The sequence below is a fragment of the Equus przewalskii genome, chromosome 1 (assembly GCF_037783145.1).
Source record: "Equus przewalskii isolate Varuska chromosome 1, EquPr2, whole genome shotgun sequence".
NCBI lineage: Eukaryota > Metazoa > Chordata > Mammalia > Perissodactyla > Equidae > Equus > Equus przewalskii.
This window is the reverse complement of record NC_091831.1, coordinates 129,146,078-129,172,881: the sequence shown is the minus strand read 5'-3', so window position 1 is coordinate 129,172,881 and position 26,804 is coordinate 129,146,078. Positions and strand designations below refer to the sequence as shown.

At 38.1% G+C, this 26,804-nt stretch overlaps 1 protein-coding gene across 1 annotated transcript in view; it reads left to right on the top strand.

Moving 5' to 3' along the window:
* The window catches only part of RAB8B (RAB8B, member RAS oncogene family), a 67,628-nt gene extending 44,420 nt beyond the window's left edge, over positions 1 to 23,208 (top strand). Inside the window, exons 2-8 of the mRNA XM_070623442.1 lie at positions 5,453 to 5,513; positions 8,322 to 8,382; positions 13,406 to 13,483; positions 14,449 to 14,538; positions 15,760 to 15,825; positions 18,027 to 18,077; positions 18,926 to 23,208. Coding sequence (XP_070479543.1) covers positions 5,453 to 5,513; positions 8,322 to 8,382; positions 13,406 to 13,483; positions 14,449 to 14,538; positions 15,760 to 15,825; positions 18,027 to 18,077; positions 18,926 to 19,018 — 500 coding nt within the window. The 3' untranslated portion in view covers positions 19,019 to 23,208. The remainder of the gene's footprint in view (positions 1 to 5,452; positions 5,514 to 8,321; positions 8,383 to 13,405; positions 13,484 to 14,448; positions 14,539 to 15,759; positions 15,826 to 18,026; positions 18,078 to 18,925) is intronic.
* The last annotated feature ends 3,596 nt before the right edge of the window (positions 23,209 to 26,804 follow it).

Here is a 26,804-nt window from a genome sequence, read left to right as displayed (position 1 = left end):
CAAAATCTTTTCTTTCTAGTCAGATAACTTAAAAAGTAAAGAAAAATCTTTCATAATCTCTTTCAAGAAGCAGACCAGTAGTCCAAGAAAACTTTGTTCTGTTATCAAATGAAAGAAAATTGTTCAGTGTTACCTGAGTACACTATTGATATTAAATCTTATTTTTAAACCCTTATAATATCAGTTCAGTTCTTATCCAAGTTGACTAACTATACAAGGTAAAATTTTCTTTCTCTTTTTCTCTCTTCCCAACTTTTTATTTAATTCATCCTTTATTTCTCCCTTTCCCATTTTGACATAGGCAGTTTTACTTTAGGACAAATTTACTTTCTTTTCCCTTACAAAAACCCGATATATGTAATGTCCATACCTCATACCTTTTCTTAGCCAAAATATATCCTGCTTTCCCTTGTATACAGAGTTGTTTCCCATATTATTTCTGGTAGCTTTAATTACATATATTAGAATTTCTAACCCTTAAAAGCCTTCATTTTTAGTGAAAATAAAGAAGTAGACAGTTACAAACTCTCTTTTACATTATCATTCTGTGGCTTGGCAAATTTATAAATACATTTTATAATTTCCAGAAACATATATGCTTCGTCCTAGTACAATTTCTTTCAATAAGACATGTTTTCTAATAGATCCAAATTTCTTTAGTTCCTCTGTAATAAGAGGTCAAAAGTAGGTAAACTTAGACTTGTTTAGCAATTAATGTTTCAGTATTTTATCTTATTTGAAAGTGATCTAGACATCCAGTAAATTTTCTGTCATTTCATTTAACTTAGCAAAATTCTAAGGGTGGAAGTTACCAAAGATTTGAGAAACAATTTTTATGTGGAAATACCCTAACATATAATTATTGCTGAAAAGTTCACCTAAAAACTTTTATCTGACTTACATCTATCTAAATCGTTTACCCTCAACAATTATGTTTAGACTACTCACAAAAACCTCATATGATATTGAAGTCACCCATCATTCTAAGCTACTTTTCTTGCTGACAAATTTTGTAGCAGAGATAACATGATTTTGTTTGACTTTTAGTAAACATAGGTAGGATAAAAGTATTATACTTAATACAGATAACTAAAGATATGCTTGTTTTAATTAAGCCCATAAACTTAAACTAGCTTTTATTTACTGAAAATTATCCTAGATCATGTGGACTTGAAAAACATTTGGGTTAGTTTCTATTATATTGAGATTTGGAAATAATTCATAAACACTTAATTTTAAGCCAATTAAATAGAGCTTTCATACAAATTAATTTTGGCTGTGCTATCCGGAGGTGTTAAAGTACCTTATCTATAACTTACACATATAGACATACATAAACATACAGACAGTCACAAAGAGACCCTATAGCTTCTGTTTTAAAATTTTAGCCATCAGTCAGGCACAACAGTATAAAACTCACTAGTTTATAAATAACAATTGGAATAAATTAAGTTTACTTGCTTGGATGGCTAAAGCTTTTTACTATTTGTGGAGAAGACTTCTAAGGTTTGTATTTGCCCTGACAAGTAATCTTATGGAGGCTGTGGCAAGGGAGACTTTATGGCAGTTTGTATTTTAAAAAGGCAGACCCCCCACTCTCTACCCGCCCCTTGACTTTTTTTCTTCAGTCTCAAGCAAGTTTTAGTTACCTCCTGGGGTGTTTACATTTCAAAGACATGGTAAGATTCATGTCTTCAAAGGACAAGAGAAAGAATGCAAGTTTTCTCTCAGGAGTTGTGGGTGTAGTTTTCTATTGTCAGAAGTCTAGGGTAATTACTATTTAAATGTTTCCTTCTTTCTGAGTGCACAGTTTAACCTTAGACTAACTCACCTTAGAGGGGAAAGCCTGTTAATGTTTCCGTTAGTACGTGAATATCAGCATCCCACCTGAGCCATTTCCCGGTCATTTGCAGGAGGGCTTGGGGGAATTTCTGGCTGTCTGTTTCTTCTGGTGGGGTGGGTTTGTGAATGGCCATTAATCTTTTAATTCCTCTTTAAATTTGATAGGATCTTCTGAAAGTGGAGGTTAAAGGGCTTCATAATTTAGAAGATCTCCTGTTGTCCAGAGGACATGAATTCGTTGAGTAAGGGTCCAGGATATATCCACAAAGGACATTGCATAGAAAGGCCTGAAGCTGGCAGAGCTTGATTGTAGAGTGCAGCAAAACGAGCCTTATTGTCCATCCCAGGTGCTTCTACTAAATTTACTTCCTGGCTTTTAGCATTTACATGAGTAACATGTATTCCCTGGGTGTAGAGATTAGGCTGGAGTGCTCTCTGTAAATCTTGTAGGGAAAGGGAAGCTGAAACAGGCAGCTGGTGTTTAAGGGATTTTCTGGGGAACATGGAGAAGTGTTGGGAATTTAAGAGAATTTGCTCATGCGACGGGCTGAATTTTGAGAGGGGGAGTTTAGACCAGGGGCCCAGAAATCCGAAAGATCTTCTGGAGGGTCAGGAAATTGGGGATAAAGTGATATGGGTGGAGGGTAGGAATAAGAGGGTGGAGAAGGAATTTACATTAGATGTGGATTTTAATTTTTGTTCTAATTTCTGTTCTTCTGTCATATTGAGTCCCTAAGGCTAGCCATTATATTCTTTTGTATACACTTTTCAACTTGGTCTTTCCATAGGTATCGATAAGACAATTGTTTAGGATGAGAGCGCTCAAAAAAATTTTTTTTTCTCTTTTAAATATAGCCAATTCAAAGGATCCATCTTCTGGCCATTGACAAGTAGGATCTTATATTAATCTCAATAGCAATGCAAACCAAGGAAACAAGAGGCATCCCATAAGTGAGTGAAAAGTTGGAGCCCTCACAAGATCCAGAAAGTTCACTTCCAAAGATAACCAAAAGGAAGACTTAGACACACATCTAGCTACAGGTGGGGTGCAACCCACATTTCTGTCCAGCCATATTTTACAACAGAGACAAAAGAAAACAGTGACCATCTCTGCAAGGAAAGAGGTCAATAGAAAACAAGACTACTCATAGCAAATTTTTACAAAAGTCACTATGCCCAAGAAACAAGTTAACCCAAATATTCTCTCCTGCTAACCTAAATTTAGAAAAAGAAAAGGAAACTCTTGCTTCCAACAGACCCTGCAGGCAGAGATCCAGAAGACTGATGTGGTAAGAATTCTTACCTTCTGCCATGCTTGTCAGAGGTCCCAGGATCTCTTCACTGCAGTAGCCTCTGAACGAGTAGGGTCCAGCCAGGGAGGAGCCCCATGTTGGGCACCAAAACTGTAGGGGAGGAAAACTTTTCTCTTCTTTCCTTTTAGGTTCTTTGGCTGTTCTAATAATTAAATTGACACAAGACATTAACAGGAGAAAAATAACAAATTTTATTTCATACATATAGGAACCCCAAAGATATAAGGTTCCTTGACAGTCAGGCAATTGAAGCTTATGTGCCATCCCAAGCTAAGAAAGAGGTAGGGGTCTGGGACTTCAAAGAGGGAGGAAGATAATTAATTCACCGGAAGATAGGAAAAGCAAATGTTTGGTAAACAAATGTGTGCCATGCCACACAGATAAGTCTTTGTGATATGAAAAGTTATCTCTGATAATAGCTGTCTTCCTGGTACAGGCCCCCTATCTAAATTCTTTTAGACAGTTAAGGGAGAGGTAAAAAGCTCTTCTTGAGTCTGTTGGGCATTGATTTTTTTCAGCTCAAAATAATCCACATGCCAGAATGGCATTCTAGGGCAGCCTGCTCTGATGCCCATTCCTATCGGCTGGCTCCTGACAGCAGCATAAAGAAAAGCTAAATACAAGTTCACAACTCTTATAAACATTGAAATCCTGTGAATGGTGAAGAGGTGGTTAAGTATCACAGATAATGGTAGGACTTTCTCAAATAACAGAAAGGTAATCCTTCTAACAAATACGAAAAACAAAAGGCTGGGTCAGTAGAAAGTTTCCTGAATAGTTTAAATGAATGGAGAGTAACTGAGACTTTAAGGGAGCCTCAAAATGGCTTTGTTGAATGAAGGTGGAAAAGTTGCCCATGACTCCCAAATACAGGAAAAAACAACTTTGGAAGAACAGGAGTTATCATCTTCATAAACCAGAATAAGGAAAGTAGTCATTTGGACAGGCATTTTGATATACGTCATCTCTTATTTAAAACGTGAATGAACTATTAGATGATGGAATGTTGAACATCGATCTTCCAATTGAGCGAGTTATTTTCCAGATAATACAGTAGACAGTTTGAAAGTCATGATTTTTTTTTCTTTTTTACTGTGGTAAAAAACATAAAATTTACCATCTTAACCATTTTTAAGTATCCTATTCAATAATGTTAAGCTTATCCACATTGTGGTAAACAATCTCCAAAACCTTCTCATCTTGCAAATCTGAAACTCTATACCCATTAAACAACTCTCCTTTTCCCCCTCCTGCCACCCCTGGTAACCACCATTCTATTAGCTGTTTCTATGAATTTGGAAAATTGTGAATTTTTTAAAATGTTAATATCAAGAAACATTTATTGGGGCTGGCCCGGTGGCATAGTGGTTAAGTTTGGATCCTCTGCTTTGGCGGCGTAGGGTTCACAAGTTCAGGTCCGAGGCGCAGACCTAGCACCACTTGTCAAGACATGCTGTAGCTGTATCCCACATAAAATAAAGGAAGATTGACAAAGATGTTAGCTCAGGGCCAATCTTCCTCACACACACACACACAAAAAATCAGTGTATATTAAGTCTTAAATGAGTAATGGCCACAGTAAATTCTTTGTGATGCTAACAATATATTCATGGTGTGTTGCTAAGTTTTGCCTCTGCCACTGTAGACCCTGCAATGCTGAGGTACCTTAGAGGAGGAAATGTGAGCCAGATAACCTGGGGATAGTGAATATCATATTGTATTTGTTAACAGTACATGGTTATTAGTGAGGGGAAAGAATGATTGAGAAGCTGTTCTGCTGGATTAGCTGTGGTGTGATTGTTGTCTGTTTCAAGATTACAAATAGGCCTTAAATTGGCAGGGTTTTTTTTTTTTTTTTCCGTTAGTCAGTTGCAAATTCTAAAGAAACAAATGGAATGACATGAAGGAAGACATTGTAAAGAGGTCCCACGGCCTTCTTTAGGGAAGGATGGGGCGTGAGGAGTAGGAAGCATTTCTTATGTGTATTTCAAGAAGTAGAAAATATGGTGTGTTCTTAGTCTATCTAAGTTATATAACTTTGAGGGATATGATCCATTTGTGTCAAAATAATGAGGCATATAATATGTTGCATTTAACATGTGTGGGAATTCTTTGCAGAGTAATTAGCATTCCTTTCTTCAGCCTGTATTCAGAGGAAACATACCATTCACACCCTCTCTGTGTTCACATTTTCCAGTGCGTTGGAGAGCTTTTTTTCAATAGAAACCTTTGTCCTTTTCCTAATAAGACTTGGATTCTATTTGAAGAAATTTAACTTGTCTTTCTTTTTCTTGCAGGAATTGATTTTAAAATCAGAACGATAGAACTAGATGGAAAGAAAATTAAGCTTCAGATATGGTAAGTAAAAAATATATATATACACACAGAGTTCCTACCTTAATCAGAACTTGAAAGTAGGAATTAAAATGTGAATTGTGATGTTAGAGGTATCCTGTGATAGTTAAAACATTTTTTCTTTATCAGAACCAAGGCGAAATGGGTAAGTATTCAGTTATCTGCACCAAGAGTGGGAAGGTAAGGAATGATACCACTAACTCTTAGAGCCAGAAGAGATCTGAGAACTCATTCTTCCAAAATGCTAATTTTAGCAGGGAGGAAACTAAATTCAAAGAGTGTAAATTACTTTTTCATTGTAGCTGTGAAATCAGATAAGGCAAAGCAGTCAGGTGGTAGGAGCCCTGAACAGGAAGTACAGATGTAGGGTCTAGCCTTGATTCCTCTGAATTGAGGACTTGGGGCCAGTTGCTTCCCTTCTTAGGACCTGCTTTTTCTCACTTGTAAATTGACTGGTTAGACTGACGACATCTGAGTTCCCCTCCAGCTCTGATATTTTGTAATTTATTTGCATATGTCTTCTCATTAAATAAAACAATGAGGAACACTGGATTGGGAAATAAGGGAGAAAAAAGTCATGCCTCTCATCTCTCATGTTGCAATCTGCAAGGCAAAGATCTCCTTCTGAGCATCCGACTCTGGTTAATTTCTGAAGAATTTATCCAGCTACGGTGAATAAATGTAGTTCTTCCAGATTGCCAGGTTGAATGTTTTTGATTTGAACTCAGAAGCTCTTCTTAGGTTTTTTTTAACCTCCTATAAGCTGGTTTAATTTCTTTTTGGAATAGGCCCTTCTATATAGAGGGAGCCATATACAGCTATTTAGATGGGAGCCTTGAGGAAGGTTTTTGATGATGGTTACTTACGTAATGTGTGATGATGACAGCAGTAGACAAAGCTTGGAAATTTAAAATAGCATAGACTAAGAGGGAGGCAGGACAAAATTATAAAGTAATATATTAATGAGCTTTTTCCTTAGGCTGTTTTTCTCCTTTGACTCTCAGAACTGGGAGAGAACTAGAACATTACATTGAAATCCCCTGGTCCTTCTTTTACAGAGGAGAAAACTAGGACTTAGAGTGGTTAAGTTCATCTGACAGCATATGTCTGCCTTAGTGATACAGCTGCGGCAACCGCCAAATCTCCTGGAACGTCGTGTCAGCTTTATATATTAGCCTAGGGTAGTGGTTCCCAGTGTACTTCACTGGAAAACATTGTGAACAGTACCATAGGCTGCCCTTTTCATCTATTGGTATATAGTAAGAAGCCAAATATAAAGCTATCAAAACATTTTTTTAAGAGGGAAGCAAAGAGAATTTTTGACTCTGTGCTGTATAGTCCTGATCAGAGCAATAAGGAGTGTTCTAGGAGCCTGTGGATGATGAGCTAATTAGAACTTAATATAGATGGCCACAACATCACGGCACTATTTCTCAGTACTGTCAGCAGCAAAATAGTCTTCATTCAATCTTCATGACCTGTGAGGTTTCTCTTCCTTCCTTGCTGCAAAGCTGGTTCTAAATCAAGCAGTATGTTAGAATCAAGAAAATATGGTTAGTCTGCTCCAAGGTACTTGGCTTCTGTTTTCCCCATGATTTGTTTGGTGTGTACCAAAGAAGTGCCCCGTGTCTCTAATCCTGATCAGTGAAAAGAATGGCAGGATAAGATGACTGTGGTGTGAGGCCTGGCCCTGCACTAAACTGCCAAGACCTAGGATGCTTGAATTTCATTCAAGGAGATGAGCTGTCTAGGGGCAGAGCTGGGACCACAGCCCACCTGAGCCTATTTCCTCTTCTGCGGAACAAGGGTGATGGTAATGTCACCACAGTGGGCTATGGTGGGCATCATGTGAGCACCATGTGAAAGTATTTTCTAAGGTATATATAAAGGTTAAGGTATTTATTAATGTTTTTAATTTACCATGTTTCCCTTGGGCCTTCATCTCTTGTTTGGGTTTGATATGCATTCGATTTCTAGTATATTTCCACACATGCCTCTTTCTCCCCAGCAATTAAATTGTCTGTACAGTGTAGCACAGGGAGTGAATTAGTTCTGGCTGTAAGTGGCAAATTTAGGAATATTGATTTTCCCAGATAGCAAGGAAGTTTGAATTCCTTTATAGGGATTGCTTCAATAAATGTAATTAGAAACTTTTGTATTTTTCAGAATATATTTTAATGGTATGCCATCAGCTAAAAAGCAAGAATGTATGAAAGTTGATGTAATTTTGAGGTGTTGTCCATATTTTGAAGTCTTTGGAAACATTGTCAAGAATTATGTATTGAACTCCAGGCTCCCATTTAATCATGGGCTCCATAGCAAAGAGGTTGAAGAGATCGTTTTAGTGTGCTCCGCTGAGCAGAATTTACCCAGTAGTCAGTCCAGCCCAATTGCTTGCTTTGTACAGAAATCAGACTTTCAATCAAGAAAGCAAAATGCCTTAATCATTAGGCATTTATAAAGAGGATTATAACTCTAGGAGTCCAAGAATTATTCTCGATTCTCTCCCACATGTGTTTGACTATATAACATGCCGCTTCCCAGAGGGCCATGCATTTTCCTGTTGTGTTGTTATCATCAAGGTCTAAGGTTTTTACCCAAGTCATTATGAGCTCCTGACAGGCTCCATGGCTACCACCGCCTCCGGCTCACAGATGCATAGCAGTCTCCCTTTGTGTCTCATTCCCCTTTCCCATGAAACCACTGCATTTGTGAGCAGATCAGAATTATATCCCCTACAGCCTGGAGTCTCTCCTCAGTGATGCTGGTGATGACTTTTAAAACCACTCTCTCCTTTGTTTCAAATTTTAGGGACACAGCGGGTCAGGAAAGATTTCGAACCATCACAACAGCGTACTATAGAGGAGCCATGGTGAGTGTGTTTTAGGGGTTTGTAACTCTTCAGGTGAAAGTAAAACATGAATATTCATTTGTCAAGTTTATAGGATGCAAGCTGGAGTCTAGTACAATGGGGAAAATGGATTTTTTGATATGAAAACAAGACATTTAAAGGGTTTTTCATGTTTTGTGTTTAGTACTTGTGTGGTTTGCCATTGGTCTTCATAATATGAATCAGGTAATTAGCTTGTAGATGTTTCCGAATTCTTCCACACGTTCTGAGGTGATTGCATAGTTTTGTGATCTTTCCTTTTATTAATACTTTCTGTAATTCTTAGGAAACTTCAAATTCTGTGACTGAGTATTCATTTCTTGCACCCTCTCATCATTCAGCCCTGCCACCATCATCCCTTATTTCTCACCAGGTCCACAACATCTACTGCTTATGGCTCATCTCTCTGGATTCTCCTCCAGCAGCATTCTGCCAGCTGGCCAGGAAGTAGCTGAATGATCTGTGATTCTTTGAGGCTTATAATCTGGTGAATCTGGACTACCAAATCCTTCTTTACTACATCCTAGCCACATCCTTGTTATCATAACTTCATCACTTGGATATTTTCCATCCTAAGGTGCTTCATCTATACAACGTGTTTATATTGCTTATTGCCTTGGGGCAGATTCTGTGTGGTGCTGAGAGTACAGTGGTAAATAAGGCAGCTTAGAAGCAGAGCTGTACTGAACCATGCCTAGAATGACAGGCCCAGACCAGGGCTTTATCTCTGGCTTTTAGGCCTAAGCCAGGCACATGTTGGAGCTATGAATTATGATGAAACCCAAGGTGTCAGAGAGTCTTTGAAGTCTGAGTAGTTGAGATCATGAAGCTCAACCCAGTAGATTCTGGAGTACCAGCTGCCATCATACACAGTTCATCATACTCAGCTCACAAAAATCTGTTGTGCTCCTGGGAGTGGTGTCAGGGTGACAGAGCTGAAGGGATGATAGCTGTCCCCTTGCCTCCAGGAAGATGTAATCTGAACCCACAGATCCGTTCGTTATCATGCTGCTCTCTCTTCCTTCTCCACTGCCTCTCACCCTGATTATCTGAGTACCAGTAATTCATTCCCACAAAAAGATTAGGGATTCCCATTTGAAGCTGTATCACCTTTGCACTATACATCACTAAGCAGTTTATATGTATGTGCTCTCCACACTTCACCCTTTAATACTTTTAAGATTGTGAAAGGCCATCATTTCAGAAAGACAGTTGTGAGCTGTTCTCTGTTTTGCTTAGATTGGAATCAAAGGGAAGGGACTTATCTTGTGTGCCGGGAAGAAGTTTGTTGTTTCTTTCCTCCAGGAATGATTTTAGGCATAAATAAGAACATCTTAACAGAGATGATTTGGAATAGTTTACAGGTAATTTTGATGAGAGGCATCTTAGAAACACAGCCTTTTCTATTGAGCAGTTTTTTTATTTTCTAGGAGCGGTATCTTGGCACCACTTTCATGCTCATTTTCACTAGAGAGTGGACAGAAGCACTCAGAATGTAGAGGAAATGTTTCTCTTGAATAACTAGCTCTAGTTCATGGTATGAGGAAAGAGGTCATTGAAATGTGTTATTTAATTTAGGTGTGAGGATCATCTGTCGTTCCCATTTATCTGCTGCCTAGTCTTTCTTCATATGATTTCAAATAATTAGAAATTGTTGCTATTCTAAGATAGAATTGTCTTTTCCATTTTGAAGGTAGGGGTTTTTGTCCCTGTTTTTTTTTCTGCTGTAATGCCAGTGTCTGACCCGTAGTAGATGCTCAATAAATACTTGCTGAAGGGGTATTGATCTTAGGTAGATCTTCAGGAAATCCTGCTCTCCTCGAGCCTTGGCTCTCTCAGCTCATCTGTTCCAGTGGGATGTGAGCCCCTCACGTTCTCGTTGGAGCCCTCATGTTCTCTTTGGATCATGTTCTCATTTTCAGCAAGTGGTGGTTCTGGCGGGTTTACTTTGGTTGGTTGAGGTATGCAGCATGTTGATAAGCACTGTACTGGACCTGCTACCACGGTGGAGTCCTTTGGTCTGTTTCAGACTATGCAGCAACACTCATAGTCATAGCTGTAACCCTGATGGACAGTCAGGCATTTGGGACAAAAAAGGACCATATCCTTACATTATCAACATCTCTCATAGACCAATACTATCTTGTGAATTCTAAGGAAGCTGTTCTTATGATAGGTATATACCACATGTATAATGTTTTAACTGATAGGAACATAGGAAGTAGTTGAAGGGTTTCTGCTATTGAAACCAAAGATAGAAATTAGTAATAGCTGCCATTTATTGAGTCTAAGCTGTGTCCTGGGTTCTAGGTGAAGTCCTTGGGTTCAGTAGGTCCTCAAAAGAACCCAATGTGGAAGATATGCTGTCCTCATTTTGCAAATGAGGAAGTGGAGACTGAGAGGGATAAAATAACATCTCCAGGATCTCCCAGGTGGTACATGGTCGCGTGTGGGCTTGACGCCTCTGACTCCACAGTCTGTGCCCTCAACCGCTACAGAGTTCATACTTCCTGTGCTAACCACCCAGCGTGCCACTTGACAGACATGAGGCAATAAAGATCAAGGTTGTGCGTTTGGCCCAAAGGTTATAGAGCTCTGGCAGTTATTTGGTTAATTTTAATATTGTAGGCAGCTAAACTCTTTGAGTCAGGAATTATTCAGACTCCACTTTGGTATTTTTTTTATTGTGATAAAATATACATAACATAAAATTTATCATTTTAAGTGTACAGTTCTCTACTTTGATTTTTTAAAAATAAAATTATTTGCATTGACACTTGTAAAATCTCCTTTACAGTGTAGCCCAAGTGAAACATTTCATTTGAGACCAGCAGGAGGGCGGATAGAGGAGAATATTGTTTGTTATTTAAACCATACTGTATATTTTTCTGGTTGTCAAAAGTTTACATGTAGTGTAGAAAACTTAGAAAATCCCAAGAAATCATCCAAAATCCCACCACCCTGAGAGAAAGCTTCTGTTAACATTCTGTGTATTTCCTGGATTCTTTTCTCTATGTGCACATGTGGTTTTTATATGATTTATATTTATTTACAAAGTTGAAGATCAGACCCTGAAGGACTTTGTTTACCATGCTAAGAAATTGTAATTCAATTATGAGTGTAATGGAGAGGTACTGAAGGATTTTAAGCAATGAAATGATAACTCTGGTGCCCTTATGGAGAGTGGATTAGAGGAGGTTGAGAATGAAAGCAGGGGGACTATGATAGTAATCTAGGGAGAGGCTAATTGATGAGAGTGGGAATAAGGCGATGTGTGTGTATCGGGGTGTCAGCTTCCGGAAATATTGAGGTTGCTGGGTCTACGGGGCTTACTTAGTAGCTGACTGCCTGTGGAGGAGATTGCTACCAGGGGTCTGCTTGGGCTGGCTGGCTGGGTTGGATTGTTCTTCATCAAAATGAGAGTACAAGCAGGAATGGCAGATTTGGAGGGGATAAAGACAGCCTCATGTTTTACTTAGTTGAGTTTTCAGTGACCACAGGGGACAGCTAGGAGCTGATGTCCTATCGGTGGTCTCCAAGGCACAGCTGACCCTAAGTATCTCTTCAGTGTCATCTTGTGACCTTCTCACATTAAATTTGTGCATTTCTGCTGGGCTGACTTTGTTATACTCAATCTGGTGGGTTCTGAGTCTTCCTAGTCAGGAGGATATCTAAAACGTCTCTGCTGTGTGCCTGGCACTGTGGGCTTCCCCTCTTCACCCCAGTCTCAACCCCTTTGCCCAGTTCAAGTCTACTCAGACCTCAGGCCCTGGTTTTAATGTCGTTTTCTCAGAGAAGCCTTCCCTCACCACCTGAGCCCCACAACCAGATTAAGTTAGCCTTTGTTCTCAGAGCTCCCCAGGCTTCTTCACAGCAATTGTCAAAATTATAAGTAATTGTGTAATTATTGGCTCATTGTCTGTTTTCTTTGCCAGCCATCCGTGAGAGGAAGGAGCCTTGTCTATCTTGTTTCCTGCCAGTAGCACTTAGTATAGTATCAGCCACATAGAGGGTGCTCACTCATTACTTGTTGAATGGATGGACACATGGGTGGATCTAGCACTTAGTATGGAAGTGTGGACTGGGGATATAGATTTTGGGATAGTTAGATACAGGTGTTAGTTGGAACATTTTGAAGATAACTCTTTAGAAATACCTGACATGGGGTCTTTAAAAATATGAGGATAGTGCCTTTTGTCAAACCTGTATAACAAACACATTATATTTTAAGTGTCTGTGATTTACTTACATTGTTAATGACATTTTGATCATTTTTCTTATAAAAAGAAGTAACTTTAAAGAAGTATGGTTACAATCTTAGTAGAGGAGTAAGGGACAAGACAATTTCTACTTGGAATAAATAAGTGCACGACAGAAGTCGTTGCCTCTCACTTTCCATGGTATGTCTGTTTTAACTTAAACACTCTTTCCGCTCCAGTTGGTGTCGATTCTTATCATGTGAAGTCAGGCAGAGGGGGAGTATCACCTTTACCATAATCACTCATTGATAAAGGTTAACAGTGAAAATGTTAACAGAGTATTTATTTGCATGGTGAGACAATGGAAGAATTTATTTATTTTTGCTTCTCTGTACTTTTAGAATTTATTATTAGGGGCTGGCTCTGTGGCCGAGTGGTTAAGTTTGTGCACTCTGCTTTGGCGGCCCAGGGTTTCGCCGGTTTGGAATCCTGGGCATGGACACGGCACCACTCAACAAGCCACGCTGAGGTGGCATCCCACATATCACAACTAGAAGGACCCACAACTAAAAAAATATACACCTATATACTGGGGAGGGGGTGTTGGGGAGAAAAAGCAGGAAAAAAAAGATTGGCAACAATTGTTAGCTCAGGTGCCAATCTTAAAAAAAAACTTATTATTCCTTTTATAAAGACAAAAACAAAGGACAAACAAAAGGTTTCTGGAGAGGAGGAATACATTGACATTACATTCTATAACTTTAAATATATAAAGTACTAAATTAAGATCTTTTTTTCTCCTATAGGGAATTATGCTGGTCTATGACATCACAAATGAAAAGTCCTTTGACAATATTAAAAATTGGATAAGAAACATTGAAGAGGTATGTATGGAAAGAGAACGATGATTCCGGAGATCATCAAGTTGCTACTGAAATGATGATCCCTGCTGGGTGCTTGTAAAGGGCTCCTCCTGTCTCTAAGAGGCAGCTGAGCTGCTAAGAAGTAGGGCATGGTCAGGTCAGGCCCTCTTGCTGTGAGGAGCGCCATGGAGGGCGGGCCAGTCTGACCACTTTGCTGAACTGGTGGGTGCAGAAGAGGAGCAGTTTCACAGAATTTTAAACTTGTGCCGGGTCTTGAAAATAATTTAATCCAAGTCCCCATTTTACATATGAGAAAACTGAGGTCAGAAAGAAGTGACTTGTCTATGCTTGTCTAGCCTTCAAAAAGGAGAGCCAGGATTAGAACTTCTGATTCCCAGGTTCTGTCTGTTGCATCACGCTGTTTGGCAAAAATACACCTTTATTCCAGCAACTTGTCATTTTGCCCTTCTAACATTTTCTCCATCTTAGATATTTGAAATCTGGTTTAATTCCACATTGATTGGTATTAAGTTTTTTTTTTAAGTCTTCGACATTTCAGAAAGAAATCTGACTCTGAAATGGTTTTGTACACGTTTATATTAACCTACATGAATTTATTTTTAAGTATTTCAGAATCCAGAATACCTCTTTCAAATTGGCTTACCAGAGTTTTGTTTTCTTCTTTGACCCAAACTAATATTTGGAAGTTTTGTTGTTAGATAACAATAAGTTTTATTTCTGTTTGTTCACGTGCAAAAGAAGCCATGAAAATGATGGCATGCCTTCGAGAAAACAGCCTGCATGTGCTCTTATGCTGTAGCTTGCCCTCCCTCCCGTCTTTTACATTTGTCTGTGAATCAAGGCTTGTGTTGAGTGAAAGATTATTTGTCTCTTAAATTCATGGATGTATTTCTCGCAGGTCAGAATTTGTCGAATAACTGTGTTTCCTCAGGCTGTTTTTATAACATATCATTTTCTCCCTGCAGCATGCCTCGTCAGATGTGGAAAGAATGATCCTGGGTAACAAATGCGATATGAATGACAAAAGACAAGTGTCAAAAGAAAGAGGGGAGAAGGTAAATTTGAACTGAATGCATAAAGATTAGAATTCACTCACATCAAGCCTTTATTTTCTTAGTATTATTTAATTATTGATTTGTTTTAAAAAATCTATATTTTACTCCTTAAAAAAACAACAAAGAGATGTAATTCATACTTGAATGGTGTGAATTAGTATTCGAGATCCAACTCCATATGCTGTGTAGTCATGACTCATTCCTAAAGAATTTGCTGTTTTCTGGGAGATACAAATTGGTCCTTTTTAAGCTGCCTGCAGCTTAGAGTTCAGGCTGTTTCTTCCATAGCTGTGTGAAAATGCCCATTTCTCAAGTTGAAGTAGTTCATTCTCTTTGAAAAAAGTAACAGGATAGGTAAAGTTTCAATAGTAGTCATTGTCCTATTCATTATTTTTTTCTAAGAATTTTTTACTACTCAGTAGATTTAGGTCATGATGGATAAACTCCTTGTAAATCTTCAAGCTATGGATGTCATTTATAAGTCATTTCTAGGCATTTCTGTTTTTTGTCCTGTAAAGTAAGAGTTTATTATATGCACGTATTTACTTCTATGACATTTTCTAAATTAACTTAGAGCCTTCAATTTTTAAGTCTTAGAATTTTGCTTTAGCCCTTTTTTTAGCAAATCATGCAAAATGCATTCTGTTTTTCAATCTGACTGCACACTTTTTTCCCCTAAAAACATTCACTTAATCTTGATATTTATTGTAAATGAAGTGGGAACTCTTTGGGAGTAGGTGGAAATATGGAAGAATTCACAATTTGTCTCAATCAATAGAAACAAAGCAAAACTTCGTATTTTAAGCTTTTGTTCTATTATGCACTAATTTATTAAAAAATAATTAAAAGTCAGTATAGTAACTGTTGGAGAATTTACTTAAGGAGCATAAAAAAGGGGCAAATGAATCCCAAGTTAATGGTAGGAGTGGGTGTCTGTCTCATAGTTTTTCTTGTAAGTATACTAGAGAACTAAAAATATAATGGAAAAAAAAGAGAAGTACTTAGGCTATGTTTTGAGTGGAAGCTGTGCCATGTTATTTATGATGAGTAAGTTAGATATCTAAATTCCAAACCCAATAGAAGCAAGGAAAGAAGTTTGAGAACTACAGGAGTTCTAAACTAGACACTCTACCTTTGGAACTTTGAAAACCTGAAAAATATAGATGCCTTATGTAGTCAAGCACCTTTCACTGAATTTAAATATTTCTCTTTGCCTTTCAGTTAGCAATTGACTATGGGATTAAATTCTTGGAGACAAGTGCAAAATCCAGTACCAATGTAGAAGAGGTAAGAAAGCAGCGTTTGGGGACTCTTTCATAGAGGCACTAATGCTTGGGTCCCTGTGCTCGAGCACTCTCAAAGCCTTGTTCCTTGCTGACTTAGTGAATGCCCATGTGAACTCCACCTCCATTGTGTGAACTTTTGTTCCTCTGACTTTTGTGTGGAGCCTGGTGGTTGAATTTCCAGCGCCCAGCCTCCACAGGGCATATATTAGAGTGCTCAATTAAGATTCACTGAACGGAAGTTAGAAGTTTAAGTTCAGTTTGAGTTCAGTTTTGCCCTTTGTTTGGGAAGCTGGAAATCCTGTACTAGCCAACCAAGCTCAGTGTCCTCTGCTCATTTATCATCGTTCATGTCATCCTGTAGTAGCCTGTAGCAGGAGAGGTGTCTGTACGTCTGTACTCTCTCAAGAGAGAATTAAACTGTTAGCTTATTGAACAGATTCCCTTAATGTTCACATTTGAAGTAGATTAAGCATGATACATTCTAACACAGTGGCATTTAGTAGAAATAAAAAATTGTGTTTATTAGAGAGTAGCTTTAATAAATTTTCAGTAAGTTAACTGTTGAAGAAAACCGAATCATCTGAAGTCTTCTAAGAATAGATTTTCTGCACCAAGGGCTGAATTGTTGATAATATTTTCTTCTTTAAAAACATTTTTTTAACTGATCATAACAATAATAATATGTGTTAGTACATGTAATTCACTTAACAGTACTAGTCATGGTTTCCTAAACATTTAAACTCTTAGGCTCCTCATTGTTCACCACAACATCACAGCTTAAAGTTGAGACTTAAATGACTTTATGTGCTAGTGGATACTGATCAGAGCTTTCTCTTTGTTGTAAGTAACTAACACTCATTTTTTCAGGTTAGCTAATGGGTGTTAGGAAACAGGAAGCATCTTCTGATTTATTTCCATAAGCATAGACAAGCAGAAAAATGCTTCCTTCTGCTTGCCACAGAAGGATTTCCTTCCATCAGAAAGAGGGGAGCCTGTTAAGTCAGCTGTAATGGTGAAGACAGGAGAAGACCTTTGTCACTGAGATGGCTCACCTAGGATTGCCCCCACAGAATGAACTCCACACCCTGGCTTAGTGGAGCAGGCTTAGGTCTCTGTTGGTACCTGCACCCGGATCACAGCTGTGGCTTAGAGAGAGCACCGAGTTATGGAAATCTAGAGCCGAGAGTTGCTCAAACTGCTTATTCTGACTAGGTGTTCTGCAGAAGTTAGCAGTTTTCCCAGAGTTTTAACTTAGTGTGGTTAGCCTCATAAAAACAGGGATGGGCTTATGTAGAAACTTAGACTCACAGGTGACCAGTGTGACAGTGAGACACTGACAATGAGTGATGATAGTAGTTATCATATTGTTTCTATTTGACTTGATTAGAAGTAATCCTTTTGCTGAACATTTTTCGGGGCATTAGGAGTGGTTGGGAAGAAAGAGACTGACATACAGTGGGTTTAGCATGGATGCAACTGAAGAATCTTTAACAGTCTTGGCTCTGTAGAAAGAAAGTAGGGATGATAGATTTAAAAAATGTTTGGTTGGGGTCAAGAGACACTAGGCATAAAATAGCACTGAGATTAATCAGATTTATCCTGCTTCCATTTGAACTGATTTCCTCTGTGTGGAATTTAGCTGCGCTGTGGGAACTATTGGGATTTTGGAGTGTTAAGACGTGGAAGATGATATATTCTCAGGTATAAGAGTAAAGATAATTGAAAGAGAGGAGGTTGAGAACAAAAGGTGGAGATTTTTGTGAAAACAGATTTTAGAGCTCTAGGTTAATACAGAGCATTAAATAGATCCTTGGCATCTCCCAGACCAGGCCCTGTGTCTCGGTCTGGGAATGCAGGGGTGGCTTAGACAGAGCCTCTGCCCCGCAGGTGCTCTCAGTACTGAGGAGGCTGCCCATAACTCCAGCGAGTGTCGTGTGGGGAGCTTGTGCCAGATACTACGTGCAGGAAATATTTGATGACTGCACGACTGGCAGTTGGATAACACTGGAATGTTTATGCTGTAATTGAAAAATAAGAGACGATCTTTATGTGTATACTATGATTATAATTATTTTCTTTTCTCAATTAAAAACTTCAAAGTAATATATTTATATTTTATAATGAAACAGTGAAGAAATTCTGCATTTTTATTTGAAAATGTATTATAAATGTATAATAATGAAATTTTTGGTTTACCCTTAGGCATTTTTTACACTTGCACGAGACATAATGACAAAACTCAACAGGAAAATGGTTTGTATTACTTAGAATTTTTCTTTTTATTATGCTATTTTTAAAATCTGTTTTCTTATTTATGCTGTTTATTTATTTGATTAAAAGAATAGATGATTATAATATATTGACATTAACCCATTTTTTTCCTGACTCACATATTCACCTGACTGAACTTTCTTATGTCTGTTTCTTCAGTTTTATCTTCTGATATTGATGTTATCTTCTGTTTCTTCTTATTTCTGAACTGCAGCTGTTTCACTTCTTTCATCTAGCTCTTTAAGTGGTCTTTAATTGAATTTAGATCGGAATAATGAAAATAATGACACAAGTTAAATTTTTGTCATAAAATTACCTAGTTGTTTTCATGTGACAGATATTTATGTCTGTATATAATTATGATCTTGAAGTTGCTAAAGTTTGCTTAAATTTGAAATGATTTCAGTGATGGATCATTAGGACAGCCTTGAAAGTTTGTGTTAACCTGAATCCTGGATATAATTGTATACCTTATGTCACCAACTCTTCTTACCTCTAACTGCAGAATTGCCTATACCAATCTTAACATTGTTTCCCTTGTGACCCTTGAAAGTTTACACTCCATTGGCTATAATTTCTTTCAACTGGAAATAGGAGCTTCCTATCTAATATATTACTAGCATGAAAGGTGCTATCCTAGAAACAGTTTTGTCATTTTAATCCACCATTTCCAAAGAAACAGACAACATCAGAGCTTAACTCTAGTCCACTTTCTAATAAGATACTACTGAATATACATTATGATACAGATTGGTATTTTTATTTTTTAGATATTTGCGGTCAAACCATGAAACTTTTATTTCCTTGGTAACTTTATCTTCATTTTTTAGAATGACAGCAATTCATCAGGGGCAGGTGGACCAGTAAAAATAACAGAAAGCCGATCAAAGAAGACCAGTTTCTTCCGTTGTTCGCTACTTTGATGAACTCTTTCTGAGAGACTGCAGCACACCTAGAGGACCCTTTCCTGCTTCTCTGAAAGCACAGGTCACCCAGCCTCAGAATCACATCGCCCAGCTGCTGCTGAGAGCACCACTGAACCTAGAACTCTTGACACAGAATGCCAAGTGGATTCCAGCCTCATGGCCTATCAAGATAACAGGCTCCTTTTTCAAACATGGAAGCAATGAAGTGGAGACACATGCAGGACTTAACTTGTTTTTTCTTTGTTTTATTGCCTGTTGCAGAAGCTGCTTTCTTTTTCACTTTGCACATCAGTGTTAACCCTTCCCTGTTACAGCACAATCTTAGACTCCTATTTGCACACTTTTATCTCATAAAGTCCCAGACAAATTTGTGCAATTGGGGATGTTTAAAAAAGAGTAGAGCATTTAAAGCAGAGGCTAATATACTAAAATTAAAGGACCCTTGGTCTGGTTCATATAGCCAAATGTTATTGCATTGATAGCATTTATTTAAGGGCTCTGACTTATGATTTTCTTAAATAGGAATCATTAAATTCTGATAAAATTTATCATAAAAATGCCCATCTATTCATCAGAGGCCACAATTTCTTTATTTCTTCAGATTGTTTAGAGCTTTGCTTCATTCCTGACTTTTCTGCCAGAGTCTGGGTAGCTGAATAAATCACTTTTTCAATTGATTGCCTCTGCCTGCTCTATAGAAACTGTATTTGGAAAAGACCTTCATCTCACTTTTCCTGGGTTTGTATTTGCTGTTGTCTTCAACGTTTGATTTATTGTAACCACTCATTTATCTAAAACATAACATATTTGAACAATGTTGTCTGCTTCTAATTGTGAACTTCTTGAGCTGAAATTTTACATAGGCAGAGAGATTTACCATTTAGGATTTTATTTCAGCATCTAATTGTGGTTCTGTCACATCAGCATATGTAATATATTTTTTCTTGGGTTCACTCCTTAGCTTGCTGGTTTAGTTGTAATAGCCAGTTTCCACCATAATCCCTGTCTGCAAGAGTTCACAAGAATTAGATTTAGATTTTAGTTCACAGGAAGCTTACCTATAGGGAGAGAGATTAACTTGTTAATGTAAATTTAATAGGGATAGTGCTTGGTGAAAATAATGTTTTTTGTTCTGTTTTTATTTGGACTTTTTTTCCCCCTTAAATAAAAGTAATTAGACCTAGTGCAGCCTCTAGGAAAAGTCTTGCCTTTTCATTAGAGAAAATATGAGCAAGGTTCAGTTTTAAAATAGCTGTTGTTGAATGTCTAGAACCCAGTTCCATCTGTTCAGGTTGGTTGTTAGAGAACTTGGTCCAGTCATATGGGCCAAAGCCAAACAAAAGCTTAGCTGCCTTTCTCAGCAAACACTGGTACTGGAATACCTTTTGTAGATGAAACCATCACATAGGAAAAACAAATATTTAGTGTAAACTTATGTGCCAAATTCAGATCATCATGTCATCGCTGTTATTCTAGCCTTCAGTGTCGTAACACAGAAGGGAGTGATGAAGAGGTGATTAGGGAAATGTATTCTGTTAATGATTATTCTTCCTTTTAGGCCTGTTTTGTTTCACAAAGGTTACCATCATGCTTGAGAGTTAAGAACGCGAGATGAAAGTGGACATGGATTGCTTGTTACCGCAGAATTCCGCTTCAGATTAAGATGTATCATTAGAGTGCTTGGACCAGTGAACCTTTACAACTTGTTTGAAAACTTACACACAATTTATTGGCAGCAAATATACCAGAGCTATTTTTGATGGATACACTAAACTTACTGTTGAGAAATTTCAGCCTCTTTGATTTTTTTTGTACTTACCTATAGGCTTAAAGGCACCTGTTGGTGTCCCCACATAATCAGTAGTTCCTTGATTGAAAGTTGATTGTAAGTCTACTGTCTTAAAATTAGATACATTTTTAGGAAGAAAAAATCATTTCTTAGAAACATCCTGTAGTCACTAATTTTCTGAAAAAGGTCCAAGCAGTTAAGCTTTGTGGATGGTAACAAAGTACTTTCTAAAAGGCAAGTGCTATGACACCATGTATGAATGTAATTCTCTTAGTAATTTACCTCTGACTATTTGGTGTCTTAACACTTTGGTTTATATCTCAGGGGTTGTCTGCAAACCAAAACTGACATATTCTGTGGTTAGCTTTTTTTTTTAACAGAATGTTTTGCTTTTTTTCCTTCCTTCTTTCGTCTCATATGAGTTAATAACTAGTCTCCATGAACTTCCCTTTGAAAGAGTCTGTACAAGTTAGATGAGTCTAAAAGTGCTCTTTGAAGTAGCAGCAAAGTGGGGGGGATATGCTCTCTTATATAGAAATAAATTGTCCTTGCTATTTTCTTACATTTAGCTTTGCTAAATTGTATATAATTCAAGCTAAGACCATAGGAAATTCACTTTCTGCATGGTAAAATGACCCAATAAATATTCCACTTTGCTTAATAATGTACATATAGTGCATTATTTTTTCTACTTGTAGATGAATTTAGTGACAGATAATTGTCTGTTCCCTGCTGAAACTGAAAAATCTAGTTTTGTGTGAACATTTTCGTGGTCTTATGGATAAGGTACATGAAGATTTTTGCAGCAGTATTACTGGTTTAGCGGCTGCACTTTATTATCAGTGTGCTAACTTTTGACAATGATTGGACTAGACCTTTTCAAATAGAGTCTGAGGGTCTCAGACAATGCAAATGTGCTGTAACTAAGTAGCATGTAAATCAGTTGATTGTAAACCGTTTCACTGGGAACTTATTTTAGCTATATTTTACTTTAGACAGATGATGAGAAAATAATCCACCTGTGCATCATTAGGAGGTGCTGCAGGCTTTCTTACTATTGACATAAACATTTTGTGCAGTCTTTGGTATAAATTTTCAGAAGACTATACTCTTTACTTTGAAGGACTATTTTTTAATTATACCTCATTTAGCTAACTAGTATTCTAATATCTGGTAGAAAAACAGTGAGCCAGCCTTTAAGCATCCATCCCAATTTAGATTATATGTTTTGTTTTAAACTAAAGGCATCATTGGAAAGGTAGGAGGTAGTTTAGTTTAGAATAGAACATACATGTCATATCCAATAGCGCACAAAAAGTATTATCTCTCTGTCACCATTAATAAATTTAGCTGTGCAATATAGATAAATGTTTGCAGAAATTTCTAAATAAGAGATTATTACTCCATTTTACAGCTTCTGAATGCTGAGAATCTGTATTAAGGCTTATAAAGTTTTTCCTGTGAACAGTAAGTGATACATTTAAGCAGACTTTCCTTTCTAGTTCATGACTTAGGTTTCTTTATAAATTTAGTACTTAATCTTTAAAGATGAGCTTTTAAGCTTAAAATTTTAAAACCACATTTCATTATGTTGGTTTACTTATCTCAGATTTTAATCACTCATTTCTGCTGTCAGGTTTTTTAGAATTTTTCTCTTAACAGAAAGGACATTCCTTTTTCCTTCTTGTTATATCCAAAGAAAGGGGGAAAAAAGGAATGTCTAAAAATGAAATTCCTTGTCCTAGAGGGACAGGATATGCTAATAAAATTTCAAATGCTAGCACAATTTTACAATAGAATCAAGTCTTTTAAGACTAATAAAATTAACAGGTGTCATGTTCACTATGAAAAGATCTAAGTGAAATTTACAGAAATGAAAATTAGCAAACAATTATTTTAGGAATATTTTCAAATTTTACCTTCATTTTTTGAAATGCTTGTGCCATATGCAGTTGCATTTCTTATTGCCAAGAACTATGGAACTTCTTGTTTCATTTTCTTACCTTTTTTAAAATGTGAATTTAATTGTTATAATTCATTCCTATGGCCTTACAGATGGGTTTTATTTTGTTTGTTTGCAGCTGACACTGCAGTTCCTTTAATGCAAAATACCATAAACTGTTTGACTAAAATCATGCCCCAATGGGAAATATCTACTTTTTCCATACAATTATCCTACTATGTATGTTTCAGCATATTTTACTTTTGCTCCAATGGCTTAATGTGAAAAGCTCCTGCAGATAAAGTGGACCTGTCATGTGGTTAATCTTGTTTAAGCCAATTCATTAACTGTGTACTGATACTGATGCTGTGTTTTTTTTAAAAAAAATGAATTTTATTCCAGGTGAACTTTTTTTTACAATAATGTTCGTCTAAAATAAAAACTGCATAATGGAAATACTCATGACTCTCTGAAATGGATTGTACATTTTAAAAATACTTCTTCAGGGGCCAGCCCCATGGCCTAGTGGTTAAGTTCTGCATGCTCCGCTTCCGTGGCCCAGGTTCGCAGGTTCAGATCCCAGGTGTGGACCTGTGCCACTCATCAGCCTTGATGTGGTAGTGTCCCACATATAAAGTGGAGGAGGATTGGCACAGATGTTAGCTAAGGGCTAATCTTCTTCAGCAAAAAAAGAAGTATTTCTTCACATTTGCTAGGTGTGTAACTCAAACCATGGTAGACTTAAGATATTTTAGAAATCTGAACATCTGACTTAGAGTTGTTTAAAGACTTGGAAAATTGGCCAGATCTCCTGCTCATACTTAGTTCAGAATACGTTGAGGTTATTCTATTATAGAACTGCAGCCTTAAATTGATCACCCCTCCTTTCTTCGTCCTTGCGAGTTTAGTTTCTGTTGTTTTCACTTCCAAATAACACAGTTTGATGGCCCCAGCGCTGTTGATGTTCTGTCACGATGCCTGTGCATGTTCCCAGTCATAGCCTTTCCCGTTCATCCACACAACTATTTTGAACCTACGCTATTCTTCTCAAGCTTCCTACTTCTTTCCTTTCACCCTTGGTAGACAGATCTTTCATCTCCTGCCTCACAGAGAAAAGCATCAGTCTAAAACCACCTTAGCCACCTGTCCCTCCCCCACCTATAGCCTACCATGGGCTGGCTGCTCTACATCTCCCCTCATCCTCACCTCCTTCCTCTTGGAGCAGAGGCATTCCTCCTATTCCGTACTTTTCTCTCTGCCTCTTCCTCCCACCTCTGTCCTGCTTCTTAGGGAACCCGCAGCTCTTTCTCATACCCCTTCAAACACTTACCCTGTGTTGTCCCTTTCACCTCAGCATCTAAGCATCCTTAACCCTCCCACTCCTCTGCCTCGTGTCCCTCTCACCTATTGCTCTTTTTCCTGTCATAGCCAAGCTGTTTCAAAGAGTTGCCTATGTTACTGTCTTCAGTTTTTCATTTGCCAATTATTCCTCAACGTATTCCAGTTTGGCTTCCAACCCTCCCACTTCACTGACATTGTGCTTACAATGACCTAGTTGCTAACGTAGCGGACAATTTGCGGTCCTTATCTTGGATAACCTCTTGGCAGCGTTTGACCAGTATATCTCTCCCTCCCAGAAATGTTCTCTTCCCTTAGTTTCTGTAACAGTATTCTTCTCATTCTCTACTTTTCCAAAATAATTTCATCCTTTTTCATGGCTCGTAAATACTCATAACTTCTGTGGTAGGCTGAATGATAGCCCCCAAGGATATCCATTCCTAACCCCCAGAACCTGTGAATGTTACTTTATATGGCAAAAGGGACTTTGCAGATGTGATCAAGTTAAGGATCTTGAGACGGGAGATTATCCTGGACTATCCAGGTGGGCCCTAGGTAAACCCAAGGGTCTTTATGAGAGGGACACAAGAGGAGTCAGAGTCAGAAGGAAGCAATGTGATGATGGAAACAGGGAGACAGGGTGATGTGATGCAGAGCTACGAGCCAAGGAATGTGGGTGGCCTCTAGGATCTGGAAAAGGTGAGGGAAGAGATGTTCCCCTAAAGAACCAGCCTAGCCCTGACACCTTGACCTTAGCCTAAGACTCATTGCATAAATTTTGACCTCCAGAACTATTAAGAGAATAAGTTTGTGTTGCTTTAAGCCACTAAATTTGTGACAATTTGTTACAGCAACAATAGGAAACTAATAATTCCAAATTTGTATCTCTAGCCCCAATCTCTTTCCAGAGGTCCATAATTCAAAGTTGATAGCCTACTGGACATCTCCCCTTGGATCAAACAACATGTCTGAAACTCAAACTCAACTCTCTATCTTTTCTCTCTCCAGCAGTTCCTGCCAACAGCCCTCAATCCCAGGAGGAGAAACCTGTTCTTTCTTTTTTCTCCATCATAATAGATAGCACCATCATCCCCAAACAGTTAATCAACCTCCAAGTCTTCTGTGTCCTAGCTCTTAATCTCTTCCTGATCTATCCATTTGCCCATCTTTTCCGCATCTGTCTTTGCTCAGGCCTCCTCGTCCTTAGCCTAGATTTCGGAACCTCTCCAAACCAATCTCTCATCTTAGTCCCCTCCCATCCACTTTTCACAGTGCCAACAGATTCTAGAATCTTCTGTCACTGCCAAATCTAATCCTTCAGTGGTACCTCATAACCCTGGGATAAAAACTAAGCTCTTTAGCCTGGCAAACAAAGTCCTTTGCCATCCCCATATCTTTCTCTCCAGCCTTACATCTTGTCGTACCTTAACTCAGACCCATCTTTTGAACCTCACCGGTAATGGCTGTTCGCAAACACATCATACCTTGTTCCTTTGCTTCTGCTGCTCCCTCTGCTGACTTCCTACCCTTTTTCTGGCTAACTTCTTATCTTTCAATGGTCAGTAAGGGTTTTGCCAGGAAAACCTCAGCCACAACTCATCCCTGGTTAGGAACCCTCTCCTGTGTATGTCAAAAGTGTCATTCACTGCACCGGATTCAAATTACCTATTTACTTTCCTTCCCTAGTCAACTCAAAGCTCCTGTAGGGCAGGGGCCATGTCTTCAGTTTTTGTATCCATGGTACCCAGTAAGGAGCCTGGCACATACCAGGTGTTGAATAAATGTTGAAAGAATCAGTGGACTTCAACAGTCATCAAAATTAACATGTTGCTGAAAAAAACTAAGTGTAATTTAGGAGCTGTTTTGTTTTCCACTTTTTAACTTAAAGAAGGATTTGGAGTAAATTCATCAATGCCTCAGTAAGTACAGCAATAAAAAGAGACGCTTCATTATCTGGGTTTTTTTTCTGTCTCTTACCTTACACTATTATGGCCTTTGTTAAATATCTTACACTATTTTAATCTTTATTAAATGCAGAAGAATCTCCTTTTAACAAGATAAATCACCCAGAATGTTGTTTATGTATTGATAAATTGAGTAAATTCTCTCCCACTTTCTTCAATGTTTCCTACCCTCAAAATTCAGGTTTTCTAATATTGGTTCCAGGGTTATATGAGAATGCCCCCATAGCAAATAAAATTAATTAATTCATATATATACACCTTTCTAGAAGCCATCATCCTTGATTTTTCCTTCTCTGTCACTCCATATAGCTCCTCAGTCACTAAATTCTGTTCGCACTATTTGTCTGCTTCTCTCCAGACTCTTGCTATTTCCCTGATTCAGGCCACCACCATCTCAGGCCTGCAGTAGGCCAAAGTCATCCTGTCTGAATCCCACTTCCCGTATCTTTACAAAGGAGCTCTGATCATGTCACTCCCCTAGATAAACCTGTGACTTGAGATAAACTCTAAGCTGCTGGCCTTTCCAGTCTTATCTCTTGTCCCTCTCCTCACACTCCTAGGACATCCTGAACTACTTTCTGTCCCTCAGAAATGCCCTGCTTTCTTTCACTATGAGGCCTTTCCAACTTGTCCTTCCATTTCTTCTCTGCTTCCTGGCTTTGCCAACTCCTAAGCTGAGACCTGAATGAGTGGGTGTAATCTTTAGCTAAATCTCACAAGTTGGGATCGAGTGCCCCTCCCCACTCCTGT